We start from the raw sequence: 10,012 nt of genomic DNA, 5'->3' as shown, positions 1-10,012 counted from the left end.
CTCTTGTCTTTATTTATTATTGACGAATCGACTTGTACTGCAGATTTGTATGCGGTGTGAGCGATTAAACTTTATTAGTATGATGTATAACCATATGAACAAACCCTATGACACTTATATCAATAAAATGAATAGATATACACATAAATAAGGAAGATTGGATTTGTTTTTCAACACTTACCCATTCAGATCCCTTCATTACATCACAATATTGATATGCAATTAATTGAAAATAAGATCCGTGTAATTAAAATGCCATAGATGACAAATTAATTCAGTGAGAAAGGAAATAAATACCTGTTTATCTCATATTGGTCATTCACCCAGGATTATAATAACCGGTAAACAGATATATGTGGAGCAACTATCGATCCCAAAATTATGAATTAGAGCTCACCTGGTAAATGTAAATCAATTGGGAAATTATTATATTTGATGGAACGGCATAATTCACAATCTATTTCTCATCATTTTGAACAATATTGAATGACAAATGATATGCAAATGTCAATGATTAATTGACCTCCATAGGCCAGGATTCGATAAACCTGCTTTGGAAGAACTAAAAAAATATGTTAAAGGGTGCTTGTTAACGACAGAGCTAGTTAACATCAAATAGAATGAAAAAAAAGGTAAACAAATTTATACCATTAAATGCGAAGGAAAAATGCGCCTAGTCAGTTGATATTGTCCAGTATGCACACACCTATTTATATCCTATCCTTATACGAAACAATTTATATAATACATGGAATTTGTCATTAGGTGATTGCAGTTTGTTGCAACATTATTAACAAACAGACCTTAGCGCCAGTTGAAATATATATTTTTTCTAGTGTGGAAATGCAATACAATTAACTAGTATCAAAACTAAGAATTAGAAATATCTTCTAGTTGTCAGGAGTGGCATGTGTTAGACTGTCGAATATGACATAAAATACGTACATTTATGAATGATGAAATAAGATTATTATTTACTAATCTTACGGAACTTTACCTTTTTTTTCCCTATTCATTATTTTACTTTTTATCAGATTTCATTTCTAATCAGTATGAAAAAGCAATGTAGAGCATCATATTCACAATATTATTTCAAGACGAATACCATTGCCAGCGTTCTCCAAGAAACGCAGTTCAAACTACTAGTTATCTGTATTAAAATTTTAAGTGAAAACCACCTCCTATTGCAGGTGCTCTACCTCGTTCTAAAAGTCCCATGTGAAATCCAGAAGAGCTTATATCTGCGTCATCTCCGTCACCGAGTTGTTTATACTCCCTTCCACCACTTGGAGGTTTCGGCGAGGCGTTAGCTGTCCGGATACCAAGCTCCGATTTCGCCGGCCAAGTCGGGAACATTGCTGGGTCAATTGGTAAAGGTGCTTCCGTAAAATAACCATGCTTCAAAGCATCTTCTGCGGTCACACGCTGCATTGGATCGTAGGTGAGGAATCTGTGAGAATAAAATATTTGTGCGCGTTAGTCCGACGCTAGACGAGATACATCTGGCAAAACTTTAGGAATGAGATTCGTATAATTATTGGGATATTCTTACTTGTTGAGCAGTTCGATGCCAAGATCTGAGAGCGACATGCTGAATCGTTGTCTTAAATTATTTACAGGATAATGAGAGAATGGTATTTTCATGGGGAGTTTACTGTATCCAGGCCAAACACGCTCACTTGGCGTACCCAATTCTTTGAATATCCTATTTAACTGATCGATTTCCGATTTTCCTGGGAAAAGAGCCTCCATACGTAGCAACTCGGCAAATATACAGCTAGAAAAATCAATCCCTTTCAAATTTTTAACTGAAATTTAACGAATCGATTTCGAAGGTATTTGTGTGGAATTCACTCACCCCACAGACCAGACATCAATAGGCGTACTGTATTCTTTTCCATTCAAAAGCAGTTCCGGAGCTCTGTACCACAGTGTAACGACAATTGGAGTATATTGTCTCAACGGGGATCCGTATTCTCTAGCAAGACCAAAGTCGCCCACTTTTAGAATACCACGGTGACTCAGGAGTAGATTTGATGTTTTTAAATCGCGATGGAGTATCCAGTTGTCGTGCAAGTGAGCCACTGCCCGTAGTAACTGTTGCATTAGGCACTTTACTTCACCTGTGTTATTTATTTAACATTCAACAATGGCTTTACTTCATTTAACCAATGGATAACATGTGTTACTTATTCAATTTGAAAAGATTCACTCACCAGGGATAAAGACTTGTTTTTTCTGCTTCATAGTCTCCATTAGAGATTTTAAATCGTGTTCAACGTAGTCCATAACAATGAATATTTTATCCATATTGCTACCTACAACTATTTCTCTTACAGTAACTATATTTGGATGTTGCGCTTTCAATAAGGTGTTGATTTCTCTCAAACTAGTGATAGGAAAACCCTCTTTTTCTTTCTCCATTTTCAACCGTTTCAGAGCCACTATTTCCTCGGTTCTTTTATCCCTTGCTCTGTATACTACTCCGTAAGTACCCTCTTCTATACGGTTTAAACATTGAAATTCTTCAACACTTCTGCAACCTAATCAAACAAAAATCAAACAAATGTTTATATTCATGTGATAATTCAGTTCCGCAGAAGAGACGTTTATAAATGGAATACCTTGTATTGCAGGTAGGTAAGGTGGTATCGTGGGTTCTTCCTCTTTCTCAGGTTTCTCTTCTGCCTCAACATCCTTTGTTGCACCATTGGAGTCCACACGCCCTGGGGAATCTCCATCGGAATGATCAGACTTTGCTAATCGATCGACTGACAGAGGACTTGGATTGTTATAATCCGAAGCGTCATTTGATTCATCATTTGAACCCTTATTCGATTCATTTGAGTCATCGTCGTCTTCACTACTGGTTTCAGAAGAATCGGTTGTATGGTGATCTGATGATCTCTCATGAGCACTTTCTGGCTCTTCTGATGAATGTCTCGAACTACGGGATTACCAAAAATTACTATGGACCTATCGCTAATAGATCGGTGTACGCAGTGAATATGTGTCGTTAATTTCAAGAATTTTCCTATTGCGTTCTACATACCCAGGAGACTTTGACTGTGCTTCTTCTGAGGCAGCAGGGCTTACACTCTCATCAGATAATTCAACTACGGATGGATCTTGATCAACATCCGGGCTGTGCGCTCGTTTTTCCCCTCTCTTCAGCCGTCGAGCTTCGAGCTCCAATCTGGAAACTTCCTTTCTTCGCGCCATTTCTCTGTCGGCTTCTAGCAGCCTATAAAATGATCAATATCCTTTAGTCAACTTCCTTATTTAGTTTGCGGGTACAAATGTGAAAACGATCATATAGTGACAATTATTAACCGGGAAAATTTACCTCTCCTTCCGTAATTCTTGTTCAGTCATCTCTTTGGGGTCTTTATTTTGCATCGGAAGTTCGTTTACCTCCATTTCCTCGCCCTCGTCAGCATCGATAATATCCATTGCTTCTCTAAGTTGCTTGTCCCTATGTTCTCTGTCTCTTTCTAGTTTCTCTCTATCTCGATCTCGATTTTTTTCATGTTTATGTGATCTTTTATGTCGTTTTTCAGGTTTTTCCATCATCTCTGACTCTGAAAAGTGCTCCTCAACTACACGAATATGTCTTCGCTCTTCGAGACGTATGTCACGACGATCTCGAAGGTCCTCCGCGACGTTTCGAACCTCTCGACGCTCTCTTACATCCTCAACTCGCCTTTCTTCAATCCTTACTTCCCGTCGTTCTCGAGATTCTCGAATTTCACGAGATTCTTCTATGCGAATTTCTCTTCGGGATTCGGCTTTGTATTCGCGGATTTCGCGCGGATCTTCTCGTCGTTCTCGTCTTTTATCCAACAACCTGATATTATTCCTTAATTAATTCAGAAATTTTTAACGTCATACTCAAGATTCTTTGATTAACTTATCGTAATATTGATGGCAATTGAAATTGATCAAGAATTTCTATCAAGTTTTGATATTTGCAGGAGAAGTGACTCCTTAGTGCCTGTATCAGGGTCACTTTGGATGTGGAGTTACTGAAATGAACTGAAAGTCCTCAACACAATCCTGGCCCCACTTATTCTAACACCCTACAAATTGATTCGAGTGGGTGGGTGTGCATGAGGCAATGGGTTATTCTAATTTTCCGATATTTCTAATCCTTACAGTGTCTAAAGTGACTCCGATAGTGAACTCCAGAGACACTTTTACCTGCATACACATATGTTCCGTTTTCTAAATATGCACATGATTTTTACCTTTCCCTCAGATCTTCTAAAACTCTATCCCCAGTGCTGCGTTCCTTCCGTTCGTGTCTAGACTCTCTGTCTCTGTGTCCTCCATCAATTCTTTCTGATCTTTCCATTCTTTCTCTGTCTCGCTTTGCTCCATCTGTTCGTTCAGGCCGTTCTGTGATTTCTGTACCATGTCTGCGATGCCTATGATGAAAAATACACAAAACATTGATAATAATATAATCGCTATGCTAGATGATCTGAAAAGTATCAAGATTACATTAAAAATTGATCAAATACAAAGTTACAAGTGCATGTAGCATGTAATAGAAGCATGTTGTTTGTAAAAAGTGCATATTAATACATTACAGTAGGTAAAAGATCTCGGCATGTTTAACAATCTTATAAGATGTACAGTTACTTGAATTCCAAGGTGAAATCGAAGTTTGTAATTACCTGTGTTTATCCCGATGCCGCTCGTCACCTCTTTCATGGTGACGGGATTTTCTCTCCTTTTCATCTCTGCGATCTCTACGATCTGTGTGTTTCTCTCGTCGGCGAGATGAATTCGATTTATGATGTCTGATGACTGCTTGCGGTGGCTTGATGTCCAATGAGTCCGCTGTATCTGCACCATCTTCTTCTGAAAAGCTATGAGCCAAATTTATGTCAGAAATATTCTCACAGTGCTACACCATATTTTTGTTGACAATATAAGAGTAATTTAAGTCTTTCAGAATATTTGTCATATATAAATTATTGATCGATTGAATTTACTGTACTTTGTACAGCCGAGGTTTCTGTGAACGTAACTTACAAGGTGGACCCTTAGACTGAAATTTATAAAAACACTTCACAATAGATGAAAGATGTAGCAAAATTGATAAGGTTTGTGGAGTTCAATTGGTGAAAGCGGTTTGCCCGGATTAACCTTAAGGAATGGAAATTTGTTGTACCTGAATTCTTCTATATCTTTGCCTGGACTTTTTTTTAACTCTCCATCTTCACTCTGATTATCAACCTCCATCTCAAATTTGTTCTCAGTCATATCAGTAGACACGTTTTCCAACCGTGATTATACTACATGACAATTTATGCAATTCAACTTTTGCTGATCTTATACCAGTATAAAACCACATACAAATGACTTCGATGCGGTTTCTTTGAATCTCTGTCTCTGTACGTTACAACTTGAGTTCCCCAAAAATTAATCAGAATCAAGCTCCTGGCACCATCTGTGCTAGCTGTGCTGAGTTTAGTTTCAATTACCTGTACTGTTGTTGGATTACAATAAGAGAGAGCGTGCCAGAGCGAAAAGGTGCAGTCGTCATGTGTCATTGGTCACTTTTTGAAGGAGTTCCTCTTCCACCAAGCAAAAATTTTAAATGAACCTTGTGCAGATAATACGGTTCTTTACACTTTAACGCTGTGAGGCTGGGGCGTGTCGTTGCATAATTGCATATCCAATTCCCTGTTTAGGCTTCGTGCCATTATGAAATTCAGTTCATTGGAAAGCACCGCAGAAGCACTTCAATTAAAACCTCATTCATTTTATCAGCACTTATGGTAATATATCTTATACTTACTGAACAGTTATGTAGTGAAATCAGAGATATTTATTCAGGATATAACGCGTCAGTAATACAGATGTGAAATTTAAGATATTACAGTCATATGTCTCTGAAACTTGGAGCATATACATAGTTGCTCTAACAATGTAAAATAATGAAAAATGATAAGGAATGATTTTACAGGATCACAGAAGCAGTGCCCGACTATCAGCCTATCCCACAAAGGTTCAGGAATCAGTTTTGGAAGCTGTAGAGCGACAGCAGGAACTCTATGAGCTATCAAGTGACTGGCATTATTATAAGGACACCGAATATGGATACTTAAAAAATAACATCAGCTATGCCCTCTTTGGAGTATCCTTGGAGGACTGTGATGAAAATGATGAAGTGGGTAGCAGTGAGGAAGAACAAGAACTGCTCCGGCAAAGACAACAACAAAAAAAAATTACTGATATGTTGTTTGGTAAAATACTTGAAGCGAATGGAAAAAGGAAGTCTCTGTACGTTGGTGTAGTATTCAACATTACATGTAACTTCAAAAAGAAAGAAGACAAATTTGTGTCGCTAATGCCAGTTTTCAAAGTAAAACTATGTTCTGAAAGTAATGAAAGTTTGCAAAAGAGGTCCAACCATTCAAATCTTGATAGAATTGGTACAACAGCTCTATATACATTCTGTGTTAGATATATTGATTCGGAAGGGAGAATATATCATAACTGGACTGACTATGTGGTCAACAATACATTGCCTGAGTGTATGATGGTTATTCCAATGGGTGGATTCTACCAAATGGATCCTGCTGCAGATAATACTAATGAAAAGACTTATGTTTGGTTAGAAATTGGCCCATCACCAGAGACCAAAAGATTCTCTCCATATCTTGATGTGGGAAGCACAGTCCTAGGTTTTGGGGCAGTAGGAGTTGGCTTAGCAGCTTTGTTAGCACCTGTTGCTGCTCCTATTGCAATCACTGGTATACCTTTCAACAGTCTTTACTTGTTGATATCTAGAACATAATCTGGCATTAGAACACAGTTACACTGACAAATTTATTGTTATTAGGAATTGTTTGTGGTGCTGTAAGTGGAACATGGACAACAGCCAGATCAACTCAGCAGTTGCTTGACCGTCGTGCACATCAGCAGTCTATCTCTCCAGCAGATAGAACAGCGAGAGCTGCTTGGTTTGGAGTAGTAGGTGGTGTGGCCGGGGGGGCTGCAAGCGGATCCACTTTTTTACTGAATAAAGCAGTCCAGGCTGGTGCGACATTGGGCACAGTGACCCAGGCAACTTACAACACTATTGCTGCAGGAAATATTGTGATAAATGGTCTCGGAATAGGAAATGGGATATACGGTATATTTACGAATTATAAGGAATCGGATAAAATTTCATACCTCGAAATTGGCCAAGTAATGGCGCATATGTTATTTTTTGGAAATGCAGTTATGAATTTTCAAACTGCTCAAACTATGATAAAAAACACTCAGCAACAAGTACTACAAGAGTACGAGACGTCTTTGAGAAGTAATAGACATCGAAAAGCCTTTAATCGTATTGCGCGCAACACCCGAACTTCTAATATAGATCGAACGACAGCAGATGCTGAGATTATTCGTGGGATAAAGTCTATACAAAATAAAGATGATTTCTTTGCTGGAGTTGTCAGAAATAGGAAGACTTTTAATTCAGCTGGAGCAGAGGTTACTTTTAAAGATGGATATGCGATGATAAACGATAATTTACGGTTCGATCCAGTAGAATTATCTCAGCAGCCTCTTGAAGTGAGAGTTAATGTGGCAGCGGCTGCAGAGCCGTTGAATAGACAAAGTATCATTTCATCTGAACCAATAAGAATGTCAGAGTCTCTCTTTAATAACGATGTTGCTCTGATTCAAGACAAGCTACAATTTCTACTTCAGAATTTCAATCCAATAACACAATTCGGAACGTATGTGATGGAATTGCCATTTTTTAGTAATGAAGAACGAGTAAGTTTGACCAAATCTTTAGCTACGATTGCTTTACGTGTTGTTCAGAAAAACTCAGCTATTTTTACCGGATCAATAGATGACCTGATGTGCTACATATGGCAAAAATATATTGTATCAACAGTTAACCAGCGTCTTACTGACTTGAGCATAGATGTGTCCAGTTTTTCTCGAGAAGTATTGAATATTTGCCGAGATGTAGTAAGGTCAGTACTTGACCAATTTTATGATTCAATTGAAACTTTCTTAGAGGAGATAATTGAATCATGGGAAAGAGACTCTGCATTCACGGGTCACAATTCACAAACTTGTACAGCCTGTTCAGGTTATATTTTGGTTGACCGTTAATTAGTACAAGATCAAGCAATAAGAAGATTACGAGTGCCTTTTTCTCACCGCTTTTAATTACTTAGAAAAATGAAATATTTTCTGCACCAAGTGCACAGTGCAGCTGTTACTATTGATTCCATATTCAAGTGAGTCAGTAAGTCATAAAATTATTTATGCAACAAATTTATGACTTTTTACTTTGAAAATTCACCACCTTCACTATAAAAATATATTAGTTACAGGGTAAGTGTAAAATTCATTCAGGTATCTTCAATGAAAATCTTAGTGGCTATCCATAAATTGTATATCTGAGAGCAGGAGCACAGTATTTGGTAAAGGCCTGGGTTGTGGACTGAGAACCGTGAAGGTTTGCCTTTCGACATCGACGTTTGTTCTGAAAGAGTAAATGGTAACATTAAATTATGAACACAATGCATAATGCAGGATATATTAACAGCACAATTTATACTAACACACATACGAAGCCAGCCACATTAGTCTGGACAACATCATCCTCCGGTGAATCTGCAAATGATACTGAAAGTAAGTGGTGCAGTAGGTGAGGTCCTGGTGTGACCGCAACAAGTTTAGTTAAGTTATCTTCAGCCTTCATTCCCAAAGGCATGCATGATGCTGGAAGTACGGGAGCTCCAACTTTGTACAGCCTAGCTTCGCTCCATTTGACTTCAAAACTGTGTGGATAGAGTGGAGTTCTGAAGCCGTAAAAATACTCACGAACTCTTTTATCCCTTGACTTTGTTCTGAGGGATTTACTTCTTTCAACAACACCCCCACTTTTAGGCAAGAAAACTACCTTTACAAAGTCTGGCATATCTCTGACAAGTTCATTGTACAGTCTTTCTTGATCGAGCACCAGGATGGCATCGACTTCAAAAGCCTGAGCAGCATGTGTGAGGAATTTATAACCTAGTCCTTTGACCCATCCACATGTATTTATAACAATGCCTGAGACTCTGGCTTTTTTGTTGGCTTGTAGTCTGTCAGAACACACTTCTGCGAGTCTAGATACCAAGAGGTTATACAATGCAGTATTGGCATTCGGTTTAGTATATCCAAAGTGAAAGACTAGTGGTGCCTGCTGACTGAACCCCTCAACTATATTAGATGGTCTTTCAACGAGTAGTGCACCAATTGTTCCAGGAATTGCTATTTCTCCCTGACCAACGTCCAGATCAACAAAAACGGGCCTACGTCCCATTCGAACTGCATAGTTGAGTAGTAATTTACAGAATGTAGATTTGCCAACATCCGTTGGACCCACAACCATAGTTATGGGCCCTACTGCATCATCCTTGTCAGCAGCTTCTCGCATACGTTCCATAGCTGCGTGACAATTCAGATAAACACCCATTGGCGTTTCTTTGGCCACATAAGTTACGTCAGTCTTTCCAACAAGCTCTACAACACATCCTTGCCAAGTAAAAACAGCAAGTTTAGCTCCTGCACTGAATTCGTATTTTTTTCCTTTCACTAGCTCTGTACCAAATACCTCTGCAAGACCGCTTTTGAGCTGCAAAATATCATTAGAATTCAGGTAACAGGAAAAATAAGAGCAGTAAAATTTGGAGACTACACCAACCTCCAATGTGACCTTTTCATTTTTCTGCTCAACTTCGAACCGCAATTCACAGTCGGGGTCGAGTTTGAACTCTTGTGTAGTAGCCTTTTCTTCAGTCATTACTGTCAGTCAACGCATAGCATGTGTTAGAATCACAATAAATACGAAATCAACTTGTCAAATTGTCTTGATCGATGGGTCGTTATCAAATTGTATAAAATTATTTACACAGCTGGCACCATGCACATCTGATAGAGGGCACCACTCTGAAATTAATTTCGAGGCCCTACCTACCCTTGGCTACCCTTGGCCGACCTG

General features: G+C 38.5%; 3 protein-coding genes across 7 annotated transcripts; 1 reads left to right on the top strand and 2 right to left on the bottom strand.

Annotated features, from left to right (window-relative positions):
- Positions 1–804: 804 nt before the first annotated feature.
- LOC105693852 (cyclin-dependent kinase 11B) lies at positions 805–5,705 on the bottom strand. Of its 3 annotated transcripts, none has more exons than XM_048653514.1 (10): positions 5,493–5,705; positions 4,680–4,874; positions 4,248–4,427; positions 3,347–3,859; positions 3,053–3,244; positions 2,625–2,947; positions 2,217–2,543; positions 1,859–2,123; positions 1,553–1,777; positions 805–1,450 (listed from the first exon to the last, which is right to left on the bottom strand). In XM_048653514.1, exons 1-10 carry the CDS (start codon positions 5,552–5,554, stop codon positions 1,156–1,158), a joined length of 2,577 nt encoding a protein of 858 aa, XP_048509471.1. In that variant the 5' UTR covers positions 5,555–5,705; the 3' UTR covers positions 805–1,155. The 3 variants fall into 3 exon arrangements, with proteins under 3 accessions (XP_048509471.1, XP_012269478.1, XP_012269479.1); XM_012414055.3 differs by lacking the exon at positions 5,493–5,705 and adding an exon at positions 5,180–5,419; XM_012414056.3 differs by lacking the exon at positions 5,493–5,705 and adding an exon at positions 5,180–5,418 and having other exon boundaries at positions 3,347–3,847.
- LOC105693840 lies at positions 5,648–8,298 on the top strand. 3 transcript variants are annotated; one of them, XM_048653515.1, is made up of 4 exons: positions 5,648–5,789; positions 5,978–6,294; positions 6,478–6,767; positions 6,857–8,298. In XM_048653515.1, the coding sequence occupies exons 1-4, from the start codon at positions 5,787–5,789 to the stop codon at positions 8,131–8,133; spliced, it is 1,887 nt and encodes a 628-aa protein (XP_048509472.1). In that variant the 5' UTR covers positions 5,648–5,786; the 3' UTR covers positions 8,134–8,298. The 3 variants fall into 3 exon arrangements, with proteins under 3 accessions (XP_048509472.1, XP_048509473.1, XP_012269461.2); XM_048653516.1 differs by having other exon boundaries at positions 5,978–6,767; positions 6,857–7,785; positions 7,865–8,059; XM_012414038.3 differs by having other exon boundaries at positions 5,978–6,767.
- Positions 8,286–10,001, bottom strand: LOC105693841 (protein CLP1 homolog). The gene is made up of 3 exons (XM_012414039.3): positions 9,716–10,001; positions 8,589–9,646; positions 8,286–8,509 (listed from the first exon to the last, which is right to left on the bottom strand). Exons 1-3 carry the CDS (start codon positions 9,812–9,814, stop codon positions 8,398–8,400), a joined length of 1,269 nt encoding a protein of 422 aa, XP_012269462.1. The 5' UTR covers positions 9,815–10,001; the 3' UTR covers positions 8,286–8,397.
- Between the last annotated feature and the right edge of the window lie 11 nt (positions 10,002–10,012).

The sequence above is a fragment of the Athalia rosae genome, chromosome 4 (assembly GCF_917208135.1).
Source record: "Athalia rosae chromosome 4, iyAthRosa1.1, whole genome shotgun sequence".
Lineage (NCBI taxonomy): Eukaryota > Metazoa > Arthropoda > Insecta > Hymenoptera > Athaliidae > Athalia > Athalia rosae.
Note: the sequence above shows the minus strand (reverse complement) of the source record. Positions and strands in the feature narration are given on the sequence as shown.